Raw genomic sequence first — 18,148 nt, 5'->3', positions numbered from 1 at the left:
GTTTGTTCATTTCGTAGGGAGGAATACGTGGAGTAGCTACAAGTTGACCACGTGGAAGAGCCATTTTTAGAGGTCAACAGTTTTTAATATGAGATTGGGCTAATGAGTCTGTTTTGTATAATGTGTAGATACATATATTTGGTCGGGAAAATGATGCAAATGGTGGAAAAATGAAAATTGAAAAATAAAACTTTTTGCAACAAATATTTTACTGTCACAAAGGTAGATCCTAATGCATCACAAATATTTTGTTGAAAAAAAAAAGTTCGTCGTCATAAATTTGCAGCCAAAAAATATTTTGGCACCATGCTTCCATCATTTTTTGCGACAATCTTTAATGTTTGTCGCGCAATTTAACATTTTACAACAACTTTTTATGTCACCTTATATTTGTTTGGGACTTTTTCTTTTTTTATTCCACACAACCTTTGCGACAAACTTTAAAAATGTGTCACACTAAATCACTTGCTGTGACAACATTTTGTACGTCGCAAAAATGTCATGTTGCGAAATCAAAATTTTGTTGTAGTGTATGGGCCATCACAGCCCAAGTGTTATTAAAAAAATAAAAAAAAAATAAAAGGGAGGAAGAAGAAGAAGAAGAAAAAGAAAAAGTGGTGAATTGTTAAGAAGGCGAGGAATGCTTCTGTTGATTGTCTCCCTCACAGGGATAAGAAAGAGCATGAAACCAGACCTCACAATTGTGAATTAGAAGTCTGTTGAATGAGTTTCAAGACGAAAACAGAGCTTCTCCTTCACAAACACAATCAGTGACCAGTTGATGCATGTAGGTAGAAATTCAACTCCCACAAATATTCAGTACAACACCATCACATTCATGATGATGATAGGCCCCTCAAGTGTCCATGGTAGGGTTGCACTATGTCGTTTAAGTGGGCTTGGGCAAGAACTTAACTTACGAGTGCATGCTGAATCCGAGAAACTTTTGCCCGCATTGAAAAACTTTCCTAGATCCACCCCTACAAATATGTGATCTCTGATTTCCTTGTCAAATATTTCACAATTGAAGGAAATATAATGAATATTTTTCTAATCCCAATCTTGATGCAATTATTTGTACGTCGTGTACCATTTTAGAATATGAAGTTGTCTACTCTATGCGAAAAGTGTACAAGTAACTCCATCATAAGTTTGGTATTTTATTTTTCTAAGTATAAAAATAAAAAAAAAAAAACGAAGAAGAAAAATTCTTATCTGAAATGAAGCGGGTCATAATATATTTGTTGGGGCATTTTTGTTATTTTCGCACCCCTGCCCCCCCCCCCCCCGCCCCCCCCTTTTTGGGTTTGCGATTTTGTACCCGCCCCCCCCCCCCCGCCCCCCCCTTTTTGGGTTTGCGATTTTGTTGTTGAACTATGGTTTTACTAATAAAGTCACAAAAACACATGACTGTGTGATATCTCATAATCCTATTTTATGATGTGTTTGAATTTGAAGTGTCCCACGACTCCCACCCCACCCATGAATGTGAAATAATGTGTTGGCTGTGTGCAATGACAGATCAAGGATTGTTGGTCAGGACGATCGATGATCGTTACCATTGATCGTCGGAAATCAACGATCGTAATAACGAGGTCGTTTATTAATATTGAATCAAATAATATTTAAAATTCTTCAATGTATATGTAAATGACTAAAATATAAAAATCATATACATATGAAAATATATTTAAGTTGAGACTTTCATTTCTGTATGAAAATTAAACATAAACTAAACTTAATTTTAAACTACTATCAAGTTTTAATTTCCAATTTCCAATACTAATTTATTACAAATCACAAGTTCCCCAATTTACTATTTATCACAAATCGCATTCACAGTCGATAGTCCACAAATGTCATACGCAGTCCACAACACACAAATTCTCCCATTATAATTTCACGCCTTTCCCTTTCCCTTTCCCTTTCACTTTGTTACCTAAGCACATATCTATTTTAAGACAACGTTTTACCTAAAATTTGATTAAGGGATCTTAATTTAACGCTAAGAAAGCTTCCCAGTTCCCCTTTAATTATTGAATTTATTTTTTATTTTAGCATCTTTGAAAAATAAAATAGTTAAATAGTTAGCAATAATTAAATATAATAATTTTCACACCCCTTTATACTCCTCTTGATATACAGTACACAAGATAAAGTGAGGGTTCGATTCCTGAGATATGAAATTAGACTCTTTGTGGACACTAGTGTATGAGCAAGCTCTTGTTCTCTGACCTATTGTGGCACATCCCGTGATTTACCTCTCTCACGATACTTCAGGGGTGGGGCGTTGGAGGCCCTCAAGGTTGGGGTTTAACCTTTTTTTTTTTCACAAGATAAAGAGAGAAAAAGAAACAGAGCATATACATGCATTATTCACGTATGACATATCCATATAAATTTGAAACAAAAACAAAAAGAAGAAAAAGGGCTCCCACACATAGAGAGAACGGCGACAGGCTAGTGGGAGGCGGAGGTCGAGTCGGCCGTTGGACGACAGCAAGCAAGTTACCTTTCCAACTTAGTCACTCGGCATTGGGCTACACACACAATAGGGCTAGCAATCAATTTTGCTAACAGTGTGCTAGCAATCAGTTTTGCTCAAGTTTTGAATGGCGTATAACCTATGTGCTATGGATATTATTAATGGGCCTATTTTTATATTTTTTTTATTATTATTTTTTAAAAAGTCCAAAGCAAAAAAACTTTTGTCCCAACAATGGCGATTGCTGCTTGTCTTCAAGCTTCCTATCTTTAGGTCTTCTGCTGCCTGCAACGATGGCAACTGTCATACCTCACTTCCAACTCATAAATTTCGATAAAGCCAGAACAGGAGGTCGTGCCACCTCGTCAGGTGTTGACTCTTTAACATATCCGTTTCTTTCTTTCCATCTCTTCAACAGTCAGTTGATGGTCCAACATTCATGGAATTTTTAGTTTCAACATTTATAGAAGTCTTAATTCCACTATTGATTGAAAAATTGGTAACTTAAGCCATAACTTGATGGGAATTTTGGCTATATATATAGATGGGTTGGGTCTCTAAGCTTCACCATCGAAAATACAAGATACACTATCAATTTAGTGTATTGATAATTTAGAAGTTCCATTACCTGGAACAAAAGGAAAGCTTCTGGAACAACATCAATGGCCAGAGGTATGAACTCGATCCGTGCAATATTTTGATTTTTCGATCCAATTTGTTTCTGCATGTTTTGGATCGATTTTTGGTCTAATAGGATCCGCCACTAGCTGTGTACAGCTATGGATGTAGTGAATGTCTTCATAATTAGCTAGGGGAATAGATTTGTTTGGACTACTTGCAAGGTTGGTTATGAATATGTCGAATTTGATGACATGATAATTAATGAATTAAGGGTGGATAGAAGAAAAATGACTTCCTAGAAGAACAATCAACATAATCTTGAAGTATTAGTCACTGCAATCATAGATGTTATTCCCTATTTGGTTTACTATGGTTGAAAAGTTGTGAGTTCAATAAAAATATGTGGTTAAAATTATTTGTCAACTTGGACTTTTTTTTTTTTTTTTTTTTTCTTTTCAGGTTATAATCTAAACCAAACAAAGACTAAACATATATTAGGTGGAGGCGGCTAGTAATCCATGAAACCTTGGCCCCTTTTTGGTTTAGATAAAATAAATAAATTTTTAGTAGATTTTAATGAGAGTTAATGAATCGTATGATTAAAATTAGGATAATTAATACAAAACGTCCCTATCTTTCATGATTTTTATGGAAAACGTTCCTACCTTTCGTTTTTTGGTGCATTTCATCCATACATTTACCTTTTCTTGTGGAAAATATCATTTTTATCATTTTTCTCAATAAAAAGTTATAAAATGATTAATATACCATTCTATTTAAATAAAAAAGAAAATAAAGAACTAATTGCAATCATAGTTCCAATTTTTAAAAAAGTTCAAAAGAGGAGGTGGAGGTGGAGAATTTTTTTATTTTTTTATTTGGAACTACGATTGCATTTAGTTCTTTATTTTTTTATTTAAATAGAATGGTATATTAGTCATTTAATAGCTTTTTATTGAGAAAAATGATGAAAATGATGTTTTGTATAAGAAAAGGTAAAGGTAAGGACAAAATACGCCAAAAAGCGAAAGGTAGGAACGTTTTCCACAAAAAATTATTAAAGGTAGGGACGTTTTTCACAAAAATTATGAAAGGTAAAGACGTTTTGTGCTAATTACACTTAAAATTAATTATTAATTTCGGCAAAGATTTTAATCCAACTTTTTAACTGAACAAAATAGGAACTCGTGCCAGAAAACTAAGGAGCCGACCTAATTCCAATGGCAACAAGTACATGTCTGGCATGGCATGATCAGAAGGCAAAGGGCTGCAGAAATTGACGATATTTAAGCTTAGAACGGAACCATTCCTTCCATACAGAAATTATTCTTCATTATGTTGTCATATAAAAAATAAAATTGCGTACATAAACACACATTATACGCTGAAATGATAACAGTTTTTATTTTGATACCATAATTATTGAGTTTAGATATTATCAGTCGATCAGTGTACGGTTTTACAATGGAGTAGGGACAGCTCTGAGAGGATTAGCCTTTTGCAAAGTGATTCCAAACTTCTCCTCCATATCCAAATCCTTGGGTGAAATGCCTCCTTCAAGTTTCCAATCAAACGAATTCACAAGTGAACCCAACATTACAGGCACCATTCTAATAGCCAAAGGCAATCCAGGGCAAATTCTTCTTCCAGCGCCAAATGGAATCAGTTCAAAATCTCTTCCCCTAATATCCAGTTCAGATTCCATGAACCTCTCTGGCTTAAACTCCAATGGATTCTCCCACAGAGTTGGATCCCGTCCAATAGCCCATGCATTCACCAACACTTGCGAGTTCTTCGGCACGGTGTAGCCGGAGACCTCCACGTCTTGTTCGACTCTGCGTGGAATCAAGAATGGAACCGGCGGGTGTATCCTCAGGGCCTCTTTCACCATGCACCGGAGATATGGAAGCCGAGAAACATCGGCTTCTTCTAAAACTTTTCCTTTTCCAATCACTTCCTCAAGCTCGGCTTTGGCTTTCTTCATTGTTGCTGGATTCTTGAGTGTCTCTGCCATTGCCCATTCTAGTGTGCTCGAAGTTGTATCAGTTCCCGCAACGAATAGGTCCTATAATAAAATTGTGCACGTGTTAGATTTTTACGAAAAAAAATAAATATACGTTATCAAGGTATCTACTAAAGACATAACATTTTAAGTCCAGATTTATCTCCCTTTAAAACAAAAACTACTAAAGACATAACATTTTAAGTCCAGATTTATCTCCCTTTAAAACAAAATTTTTTAATTCTCATACTTATTTTCAACCACATTAACATAATAAAATACTGGGCACATAAACTTAACAAATTTTCATACTTTTTAATCATATATTCTTCAAAAAATACTATTCAAAACATCATTTTTTTTTTTTTTTTGCAAAATAATAAACATCAAACATGAGTTAAATAAGGTCCTATTTGGTTTAGATAAAAAAATTAATTAAAAGTTAAGTCAAAGTTAACAATTAATTTTAGGGAAGTGCTACATGTACATAATAGTCTACATAATGGTGTACATAATTACACGTCGCACTAGATCCAACCTTTAATTCAAATTTCACACTTGCACATCAACAATCGGATGATTGACATATCATATTATGGACATTATTATGTGCAATAATTATGTACAAATAGAATTTTCCTTAATTTTAACCACGCATTGTATAAAATTCAAAAATTTTCAAATACACGTTCCATCAACTTTAACTATAATCTAATAAAAATCTTATTTTTATTTAAAACCAGACAAGGGTATGATACAGTTCTAGCATAGGGGAAAGTTATAACTTTTTGTTCTCATAGATGTTGTTTGTACTTGTGTGGTGTGGCATTAGTGTAGGCCCGCAGAGTGGTTAAGGGAGAAAAACCAAGAACATCTTATAATCGTCTTGTTAAGTCTTTATTTTTCAAAACGCATTTTCAACTATGCATCATTTTTGCAAAATATAAACGTAGATCCGTAAATTTTCCTTTTTTTATCTCATTCTCAAAAAGAATTTATTATCAAAAAAATTCCACCAAATAAGGACTATATATAATATTCTAGGTACCATTTAAGAATAATTACCACGCAATATTGAACATAATTAGATATCACTATAATTAAGATATCAAGGATTTCTCTTTTTTTAATATTGTTATCCTTTTAACCTAAAAGAAAATTTCTATGTACCAACTCACTAGCTTTATTTTTTATTTTTTTTCAAATTTTTTTGGTCCCTTAGCTCTGACCCTAGTGGGGTCCTGGATAGGTGTGTGTTAAGACGGTGGAAAGAAGAAACACATACCAAACACAAGCGTTCGATATGAACCCTATCGATTTCTTCTGGATTTTCTTGGCTGGTGTCAAGGAGGACATCTAACACATCACTGTTTTTGCTATTATCGGACATCCTTCTCTTCAACCTTTCATTAATCAAGCCACCGAAAAGCTCTATGATCTTGCCAAAATGAATAGTCATGCGGCGCCGTATACCTGTTCAAAACAACATTAAGTTGTTAGATAGACCTGTTTATTTATGGAAAATTGAACACATATACAAGTGATGACGTGTTAAATACAATATTTAAATAAAAAATATATATGAGCTTGTAGACAAGATAATTAGTAATACCTAGAGGGTCTAACTTTTCAAGAACAGGGAAGAAATCCACAAGATTAGGCTTCCCAGCCTCCACCATTACATTCCAAACCAGGTCCTTGAATTCTTTGGCCGAATCTGAAAAAGGGTCCGTTAAATCCTTAGAGAAAATCGTATTAGACAACAAATTCAGTGAAGTTCTGAATGCAGCCCGGCCTATATCCACTGCCTCCCCGGCCTGACTATTTTTCCGGCAATAAGTAATGAGTTCTTGCACCTTCCTGACTCTCAAATGCTGGTTCGCGTCCAACCGGTTGCCGGAAAACATATTAGAGTTCAATATTTTCCTGAGGCTGCGCCACGTCGATGCCACCGGCAGCCACACCACGGAATACTTGAACTGGTTGTGTGCATGGATGGCATTAGGTATATGCCTACTCGAAAATGCAAGGTCCTGTTTTTGCAGAACCTCCTTCGCCATGGCGGAGGAGGTGATCACCACCGTATTTATACTGCCAAAACGGAGGCACATGATTGGCCCATAAGTTTTGGCCAGTTTAGCAAGAGACTTGTGGGGTTGATCACCGAGCAAGTGGAGGTTTCCGATTATCGGCAACGGCGTCGGCCCTGGTGGTAGGTTCTTGCCTCTGGTGGATATTGAGCGGAAGGCTTGGATTAAGGTGAGTGCAAATAATAATCCTAAGACAATTGTGAGGAAATCCATGATGTTTTTTCACACAGTACACACACTAATCGTATAGAGATTGGGAATTGCTCGAGCTCGTTTAATATTTGTACTGGAATTGCTGTCCACGAGTAGCGCGAGCGGTTAATAAATTAAGGAAATATTATCAGATATCTTATGAACAACAGTGTTTCGGTAAATTTGCACAAATCATCCCCAACTTATTAGGCTATATGTGAAATTAGTATTTATTCTTTCTTTTCTAGACAGTCCACTCCTTGACCAAAAGTTTTGTCCGAAATACTACTTTCCAACAATTTTAATCAACGACTATAAATCAGATGTTCGAGATTTAGATGACAATTTTTGCATTATTTAAAATTTTTGCATTAAAACCTTATGTTGTGGAGTGAGTAGTCGAAAGAAAAGGAAAAAGAATTGAGACTGATTTTTGTACATATAAAAGTTGGTGGACGATTTATGGCAAATTTCCCTTTGATTGTTTCTGTATTTGGAAAAATGATATTTGTGAGGATTGATTGATTTGTTTTTTATTGTGAAGGTGACAAAATAATATGCACCGATCACTTTTTCTTTTCTTTTTTTAAATAAAAAATTGGTACATGTCATGAATATATTGGTAATAAAATAGTAAAATCGAATGCAAACCCATTGCTGACGTTGATTGAGAATAAAATAAATTAATGGGGTGTTTGGTAGACATTTTTATGTAAAAATACATTTTAGAATAGTAAATTGATGTGAAATGTGTGGTTGAGAAATAAGGAAAAGTTTTTAATTTACGTGTAATATTATTTTAATAAAGAATGTGTGATTGAAAAGAAAAGAGAGAAAAATGCATTTTGAAAAAAATAGCTACCAAACGGGGGGTAAGTCACTGTTTGATGAAGATGACAATTAAATTTTTAGTAGATTTTAATAAAAGTTGGTGAAATGTGTAATTGAAAAGTTGTGAGACACATAAAAACGTTGTTAAAATTCATTGTTAACTTTGACTTAAATTAAATTTTGAATTTTAATTAATGCCAAAATGGGACTAAGTTAAAATATATCTGAATTAGTTTTTTTGGCACATTTTGATTAAAAAAAATGAGGAAATTTGTGATTAAAAAATCTTACTACCCATGAAATATATAGTTAAAATTAATTACTAATTTTCACTTGAATTTTTAAATTCGATTTTTTAGTGAAAATCAAACACGGGCATAATATAGTAGAGTTATGCTATAAGTATCGGGTTTTTGTTTAGAAAATTTTTCACAAGCGTGGGTGTTGAAACATCATTAAAAGATGGGAAAAAAATAAAATACAGACGAACATGATTTTTTAATTTTAAAATATTGTATGAATTCTGTAATTTTTTCCTTAAAAAAAATCCAATATAGTAATATAAACTACTTTTATCTTTTGGACTAAGGAAATATATTAGACGTACTATATTTGAGTTGGGATTTAGCCATTAGGTATGATCTAGTTTTATTAACAAAGTCGTTCAAATTAATTGATCTTTCTTGTCTTCAAGCCTAATTGGCTAATTTCAAAGTTTGGTCATTGATAATCGTGAATGCATTGCAAGAAAGGAGAGAGAAATAACACAAATGGTCGATGTGAAATTTAGACCCGTTTGATTCCCATTAATTTTCATTTCATTACGTTTCATTTTTATCTCTCCTATTTTTAACCACACAATCTTACATAAAATAATATTATACGTAAATCGAAAACTTTTCCTTCTTTTTCAAACACTCATTTCTCAAAAAAATACTATTCCACTCATTAATTTTTTCATATAATGAGGGCCAAACATGGGCTACTCATATTTGACCGTCATTTTTCTTCAAATTAATTTTTCACTATATATTCATAATTTTTATCAACTTCTCAACCTCACATTTTATTAAATTTTATTAAAATCTGCTAAAAGTTATTTTTTCACTAAACAAAACAGGGGCTTAGTGTTGGTGTAATTCGAAAAGCCTCCTTCGGTGGTTGATGACTTTGGCCTTGGTATTTTTGTTCAGCCTCTTATTCCATTTTTTAACAAAATAACTGGGAAAAAGGTGCTTCAATAATCTTGCCACGGTCAAAATCAAATGACAAAAGAATTCACCTTCGAACCAAATAAATCGTGCCCAATGACTTCCGGGTAGTTTTTATCTTTTTAATTTTTTCTTGATCGAGAACTTCCAACAAGAGGTGGCTACCCAAATAATTCGATCATTCTATCTGCTGAAGATTCTAGAAATTGAACGACGAAAGAATCAACCTTTGAACCAAAATAAGACGTGCCTAATGACTTCCAGATATATATTTTTCCCCTTTTTTTGTGGGAAACTTTTCTAACACGACCCGTCCCGAATTACCTTAGTGGACTCCAAACGTGACGTGCGCCGATGATAGATGCTGACTAGATGTCAAATCTATCACCAAAACTAACTATTAGTTATTTCAAAAAAATGCAACAAAATTAAATGCTTATGTAAAACATAATGCAATGGGCCCAAAATATTTACTTCGTACTTTATCAATATGAGTTATAATGTTCAACATGTCGTGTGGCTATTATTCCAAAATCATTAGGTTTTTTCAGCTAAAAAAAATCAATTGTTACCCGCAGGAAAAATCGTGGGAAAATATATGAGTTGATACTCAGTGAGTGGAGAAGTTCGAAAATAATTATATTTTTTCAATTTTACATTTCTATTGAAAATCAAGTTCATATCATTTAATAATTCACAAGATAACATCATGTAATTAAAACCAAAAGAGAAATATTCATATAAGGTCGTAAAATATCATTTCAAAATCATGATATTAATATCAGCTGATAACGACATTATAATTTTATCACATCAAACATACTGAAAAATTCACCAAAAATGTACCCTCTGACTAAAATATGTAATCCGCCCCTCGGGCTAAGAACTTTCGCCACAGGCCTTTGGCCCCTCCGTGAACGAAAGACGATCTCAAAGACATCTCACAATCAATTCTAGAACACGGCAAAGGCTCCTCGGTGAACTATATTTACACGGTCGAGACCCCTTCATCCCCGGTCCAAGACCCCCTCAGTGTAGTATAGAATACGGTCAAAGCCCTTCAGTGAACTAGAAGAAATATATAATCACGGGTACTTTTCTGGTCGATCTCAAAATCATATCTCATATTCCAATTCACAATATAACGTATACAATCTTAGAAATTCTACATGTATCATAATAAAAGATATTTCTATAATAATCATGTAATTCGAACACATAATTGCATATAATTGCACATACTTTAACAATAAACTTAATTTATAAATACTTTAAAAGTATTTATATTTTTTCACTCACAGTACTATATTCATAAAATCAATCCGGTTGGTAAGCTGTTCAGATATCAGTATCGTCGCCTGAAATACGATATAATTTTTAAATAAACAATTAATTATTTTAAATAATTTCAATAATTAAATAGGCGATACTCAAACTTAATTATTTCACGTTTAAGCGATTTCTACAGTCTATTTAATCACTAAAACTAGTTTTTCTTTCACTTTACTCAATTTCGTAGTTTATCATACTTAATTCCTTCAATAAAATTGAATTTAGTTTAAAATTCTAACAACTATAAAATTAAACATAACTTGACAATCAGTAACTTTTTACTTACCTTTCAAAATTGAGAAATTCAAGCTTAATAGTATACACCCCTTATTTTCTAACAACTTGGCAAAATTTTTCTATTTTTTCTTCTTTCTTCTTTCTCTCTCTCTCTCTCTTTTTTTTTTTTTCTTTCATTTTCTCTCTGTATCTCGATTTCTCTCCGCATGTTTTTGCATGTTAAGGCAAATGGATTTGTTTGGCATTATTGAAATGGATTTGTATGGCAATGGATTGGTATAAAATCAATGCACCGCCTGACCTTTTGTTTTTACTTCCCTTTATTTTTTTTAATATAGCATGACATGTTTGACTAACATTTGGTTTTGAGTTATTTTAATTTAATAAAGATATTACATTTTTCGCCAGAGATGGCTGCCCAAATAATTCGATCATTCTACCTGTTGAAGATTCTAGAAATAGAAGGAAGTTTGGCCCATATTTCTTGAAGTGCCTCTACAAATAGATTCAATAGAAACTCTCTCTACCAGTTTATCATTCTTTATACGTAGTGGTGGGAAGCTTGTTTGGCTTTTTGTTGATCGATAACCTGCAGTAGCTCATCCTAAAGATTAGTTGGGTGGGAGTCTCGTAGGACATAAAATGCAAAAAAAATGTTATTACCTCATCAAATCGTTGTATAGATAATGAGACACCTAAACAAATTATCTTTTGATTTATAGAAATGCCAAGTGACTTTTTTTGACAACCCACTCACACAAGTGAGATCCGCATTTATTTTAATCGCGGGGTCTGTCCATGTAACGTGAGAGGACTGTCAAATAAAGTGTAAAGAATACTATATACCTAGCATTCTTCTTTAATTTATTCCGTGAGGGTTTTATTTTAAGCAATATTCATGGAAAGTATATACTGGTGGCTAGTGTTACTTAGGCATTTGATTGTCACTATGTCATAAGTTTAGTTTTTAAGTGAAAATTAAATTATATAAGTTCAAACCTACAACTCCCTAGGGAATGAATGAAATTTATTTGTTAGTTAAAATCAGTCTCATTCATCAGCCATGGACTTAACTTTCCTCTTGCCCATCGAATACCAAGCCCTACCCATCAATAGAAAGAAACAAACTCGATGACTGAGACAAATAAAGCCAATGTGACCTAATTCTCAACCATGATAGTCTCTTTAAAAGATACAATTAATTGACCAAATTTATTAAAATAAATTGTGTAATTAATTTAAAAATTGTTATAAATACCTTGACAGGAGCTTTAGCACAATATTTTCGGAAATAACGAATTTTCAAGCTGCTGATTTAGTTTAATTCTATTTATTTTTCAAGTATATTAAGTCTTACGAGACATATCGCTTTTATGAATAATTTAGGTTGTGATTTTTTGAATTTTTTTTTTAAATAAAATATCATCATCTTGGTTGCCTTGAAGAAAAAGGAAAGAATCCATGTCCACTCAAAAAGTTAGTCGCTAAAATAAGAAAGATAAAAAAGATTATTATAAGAATACATTGTTCGAAAAGTCACTTTCTATTATTGCTAAAATGGAAAATTCGTTTTCTGTCAATTAATATGCCGTATGGGTGAGGGAAATGTGGGGTTGATAGAAGAAATCCACGTTTAAGAAAATGCTCTTTTTTTTTTTTTTTTTCAAATATTTATTTATTTATTTATTTTCTATTTACAAAGACCTCTGTGGCAGTGATAATCCCTTAATGAAATTTTCATTTTTCCTATCTTCTTATGCTAAAACGTGTCTCAATTCTAGGTCTCTCATTCTTCCCCTGAAACCAAGATTATTATATTTGTTTTCTTAATTTTTAAATTTTTAAAAGTTTATTTTTAATCGTTTTGTAAGAAATAATTTTTTAATCATATTTTCTTATGAGAATTTTGACTTTTCACTGAAGAAAAGAACAAACATAAGTTTATCAATAACGGGTGATACTACACGTATATCATGGTGTTTACAACGGTGTCTACTCTCTTCACATGGAGGGAAACCTAATTCAAATAAAATATAATTTATCCAAAATGAATCATTCTCCATATAAGGGTGTGAACACAATTATGAACACCGCATTATGTACAAAGTAGTATATTTCAAAGAACTTTACTACATGTACCAAATTTTTTTACCTAATTTCTTACCGACTAATCACAATAAGGAGTGAGGACCACATTTTGGGATTTTTTTTATTCACCCGGGTCCCACGTACATGTGAGAGGGGTAAACAATTCGGTACACTTTTGGGTATACAAATAGAATTATTCTATTCCAAATATTTAATACAATAATAAATAAATATAAATCTAAGCTTTTTGATGCTTTGTTTTGAATATTTAATTATATAATAATATTACTTCACTTTTCTGTTATTTATATAGTTTAAATTTCAAGAGCATAAAAAACTTGAGAAAATATCATTAAATCTAGCAATATAAAAGATTTGATGAATTTTCCATTGACTTTATTAAACTGTCCAAAACAATTACTTATGTTGACTTGTTAATTATTTTTCAATCGTGTGTTGAATTTTTCGGTGTTAACCAATATATATATATATATATATATATATATCTTAATAAATAAAGTAAAGAAAAAAGTATAATTTGAATTTAATAGAATAAAAAGTTTAATATATTATAGGGGTAAAATGGAAATTAATTATTTACATTTTGCTAACATGAGGAATCTTTCACCGAAAGTAAGTTTCTGGGGAAGTCCCTAAACTTTTTGAAAATAGATGAGTGGTTTCTGTACTTGTCGTAAACATCTTTATGTAATTTGCTCATAATATTTCGTTCATGTAATTATTTATTAAAAACATTCCAAAATAATGTACTTATTTGATAAATAATTGTGACATTTAATTTAAATAAATCCATCGCTCAACATCTTATGGATCTCAAGTGATTATAACAAATTCTCGCATAATTTTAGTGAAATACATATTAAGCATTGAATTGACTTGTATTAAAGATCACAAATATTTGTCAAATTATAAGTAAGAGAAACGATACCATTTATTTATTATAGTATTGAGCCCTTGATTGATTTCCATTTTTCCAAAGCTCATTTTAAAAATTGGAAGGTGATTGAATGGTTAATGAAAGAAGTCCTATCTCATTGTTAATTTGCATTTAAAAACATTGAATTGTCTATATCGACTTGACTATAATTTTTCAGAGTCTAATTAAGTATCTATTATGGTTTATTCATAGACGTAAAAATGTTCAAATTTAGAAGTGCATGATAAGTGTAAAATTTACATTTATTAAACCATCGAAAGTAGCTTTTGTTAGTATTTTTATGAATTTAGTACTTAATTATCTGTAGTTTTGAATTATGTTAGGAGAAAACTTGAGATAAGAATAAATCAAGTCCGCACCTTAGAAATCCAATGATTGACATGGACGCTTTGAAAGAGATGGGGCATTGAATGCAATTGTAAGATAAGCTCCTGTTTGGCCCCTAGAATTATAATGGGAGGAATTGTATTTTTTTGAAAAATAAGTGTTTATAAAAAAATGAAAAATTTTCGATTTACCTGTAATATTATTTTGATAAAGATTGTATGGTTGAAAATAGAAAAGAGAAATTTAATTTAAATTGATGTGATTTAAAGAGGTGGCGGGGGCAGCGAGGCATCAAACCAGTTAAAAGAGGAATCAAATCCTAATTGAAATTGGACTCCTTTGGAGAAAAAGCTTCCCGTGGTGCAAACAGAAAGCTGGCGGCAGAAAGTGATAAGAGAGATGATATATAGCAAAAATGAAATAGAGCAAAAAACGAAAGAAAATGTGCAGTAGAGATAAGAGGAAAAGAAATTAATTTCAGATTTTTGTTTAAAGTCATCCATAATTGTGTAGGAATTGTGAAATTGCACTACTCGTAATCTCTAATTATTTGGTTTGTGATCCAAATTTGGTCGGATTTTTTATTGTTTCATTTATTCCGCACATTTTTTATTGGGATTATTTTCTTTAATTCATACAATTTTTATACTATTTTTATCGTTAAGAATATTGTTAGCATTTTTATATGTCCACTATATATAGTTGGCTCTTTTTTACAGGTTGATTTATTATAAAAGTTACAAATAATTGTGAGAAACACAATTGTTGGTTGAATAAAATCTCCAATTCTTCTACTAAAGTAATTTGTGTTCATCTTGTTGTTGTGATTGATACTTCATATTGTGTTATATAACTCGTTCAGCCCCTGACAAGTGGTATCAGATTTTTGGTTTTTTGATTTGTTCGAGGTTCTTGTTCTTGATGGTAGTGGTGGCAATGGCTTTTTAAAGGTTGATTTATTATAAAAGTTAAGAATAATTGTGAGAAACACAATTGTTGGTAGAATAAAATCTCCAATTCTTCTACTAAAGTAATTTGTGTTCATCTTGTTGTTGTGAATGATACTTCATATTGTGTTGTATAACTCGTTCAGCCCCTAACAAGTGGTACAAGATCTTTGGTTTTTTGATTTGTTCGAGGTTCTTGTTCTTGATGGTAGTAGTCGCAATGGGCCGAGCTGGCTTAATCGCACGAGCGCGAGCCGCCACGAGCTCGCGCTCGTGGCGAGCCGAGCTCGAGTTCGGCTCGTTGAATTTGGATGAGCTTGGCTCGGCCCAAGAGCTCGTGGCTCGTCCGAGCTCGTGGGCCAAGCCGAGCTAGGGCTCGTAGGCTCGTCCAATTTTTTTTTTTCAAGAGTTTTACAAATAAATGAAATAATAGAAAACACTTTTAAAAAAAAATAAAAAGTGCTAAAAAAATACAAATAATTTAACGAAAATAATTTTTTATTTATATCATATTGTAATACTTTTTATAAAGTATAAAATATTTATATAATGAAAACGAATTATTTTTTAAAATACATTTACAAAAAATATATTTTTTTATTTCTTTTTAAAGTAGATAAAATGTAAACTCTCCTCCTTTATCAGGGTTTAGGACCTGCTACATTAATTTTAAATAGGCAAAGTTAAAAATTGTACACGAACAACTTGTTATAACGTGTACAATTTTTTAAAGAAAATTAAATTTAACGATTAAAAAATAAAGAAATTTTGATTAATATAATTAAATCAAATATCACTTACCTAACGACATGCAATTTCAGCGTATTTATCTTGTAGTCGAAAATGAGCATCCTGCTAATCCGTCAAGCACATTAGCGCTTCCAAAATATCTTCTTTCAGTTGACTCCTGACATTGGTGAAAACCCTTTTACTTACACTAAAAGCAGACTCTGAAGCAACAGTGCTAATCGGATGTGTCAGCAGATTTTTATCAATTGCAAAAATAATTGGCCAACGTCTTTCAAACTTTTGCCAGAATTCAATTATTTCTTCTGAACTTTTTTTTAATTGTTCTCTCTGTTGGTATATTATGATTGAAGTAATCAATTAATTCGGCAGGCATCGCATTTTGAGTTTCGACCGATGTTTGATGAGATGCAAATGTAGACGACATAACACTAGATGAGCACATTGTAGTTGCATCATATCTAAATGTATTAATGCCTTGAAATAAATTCATTATTTCCGCATCATCTTCTTCAATTTCAGCAAAAGAAGTAGGTGCAGAGGGTACCCGACTAACATTCGCACCCATTTTTTTCGCATATAAATCATACATTCCACATAATGTTTGCTCTAAATTCTTATAGGTGATAGGTGTATCAAGTATTAAAACTTTATTGATTTGATCAATTACGTATTTAGTTCTCGAATATTATATCGGAGGTCTATTGCGTATGCTAAAGGAAATAACATAGACAGATCTTCTCAATATTTTCTAAACTTTAATTCCATAGCAATTATAATTTCACTAAAAGCAGGGTCATTTTTATATTTATGGAATGTTCTTGCAATTATATAAAGGCATTCAAGCACCATACAACTTGTAGGATAATAAACGCCGGATAAAATCTTTGTGGTCTCATAAAAAGATGTCAAAAATCGTTTAACTTTCAAAACTAAAATCCAATCGGATTCATTTAACATACCATCGTCATCACTTCTAACGTGTCTATTGTTATAAAAGTCAGTTATTAAATTTTCAAAACCTTCACATGACTTTAATAGCAAGTAAGTAGAGTTTCATCTATGGCATACGTCGCTAACAAATATTTTAGCAGTCGTCACTCCTAGTTCGGCACAGAATCTTCAAATGCTAGTGTTCTACTAGGACAGATCGTAATATATACTAATGCATTCCTAATCGTTTAAAGTTCATCATTTATATGTTTTAAACTTCTTGTACAATTAAATTCAAGATATGACATATAGAACGAATATGAAACAAATACCCAACAAAATCCCGTTGAAGTGTCCTACACAATTTATCGACGACTACCTTATTAACATTAGCATTATCAAAAGTAAAAGATCGAATTTTAGTCTCGTAATGATATTCTCTAACAATACTGATAATAGTATTATATATATTATTAGTATTGTGAGGAAACTCAATAATTCTAAAAGTAATAATTTTCTTATGCATGCACCAAAATTGATCTTTATAATGTGCGATTGCAGCTATATATGCTTTTATTAACCCCTTCCCATATATAAGACGTAAAAGATATAACACCATCATATTGCTGCAAATTCATAATTAATTGTTATTTTGAATTATTGAAATAATTTATTGTATCGGCACGAAGAGTATTTCGACTTAACCCAACGTACCTCAGTTATAGATATTCTTTCATGAACGAGACAAATTGTTGGTTGTCTGTAATAGTTAGAGGCAACTCAGTGGCGGCAACAAATTTCACCATTTTGGCTCGAGTATTGTTCTCCGAATACACCCACATGGATAGGGGCGAAGTTGTAAAACCAACGCCTAGACTGCCAAATTGTAATTGTGTTTGACCAACTGGAAGAAGTCCATGTCTGGCCACATATGCTTTGTAATGGCAGTTGAGATGGGTGGTACCAATTCCTTTTTGTCATGCCAATCTTTGTTAGCAGTATTTACATACTGCTTTAAATTCTGCAAGGTCATCGACGACTTTTTTTGTTGAAATCAACTTAAAGTAATCCCAACATTTTGCTTATTTTTTGGCCTTTCGCTTTCCCCTCACATCTGGGATGTTTAATTCAGCATCTTCATCCTCAT

General features: G+C 32.1%; 1 protein-coding gene across 1 annotated transcript; it reads right to left on the bottom strand.

Moving 5' to 3' along the window:
• Positions 1–4,416: 4,416 nt before the first annotated feature.
• LOC111379232 (geraniol 8-hydroxylase-like) lies at positions 4,417–7,467 on the bottom strand. Its single transcript, XM_023002574.1, has 3 exons — positions 6,721–7,467; positions 6,394–6,581; positions 4,417–5,171 (listed from the first exon to the last, which is right to left on the bottom strand). The coding sequence occupies exons 1-3, from the start codon at positions 7,409–7,411 to the stop codon at positions 4,566–4,568; spliced, it is 1,485 nt and encodes a 494-aa protein (XP_022858342.1). The 5' UTR covers positions 7,412–7,467; the 3' UTR covers positions 4,417–4,565.
• Between the last annotated feature and the right edge of the window lie 10,681 nt (positions 7,468–18,148).

This window comes from Olea europaea, unplaced genomic scaffold (genome assembly GCF_002742605.1).
Source record: "Olea europaea var. sylvestris unplaced genomic scaffold, O_europaea_v1 scaffold1955, whole genome shotgun sequence".
Taxonomy (NCBI): domain Eukaryota; kingdom Viridiplantae; phylum Streptophyta; class Magnoliopsida; order Lamiales; family Oleaceae; genus Olea; species Olea europaea.
This window is presented reverse-complemented; position numbering and strand designations above follow the sequence as displayed.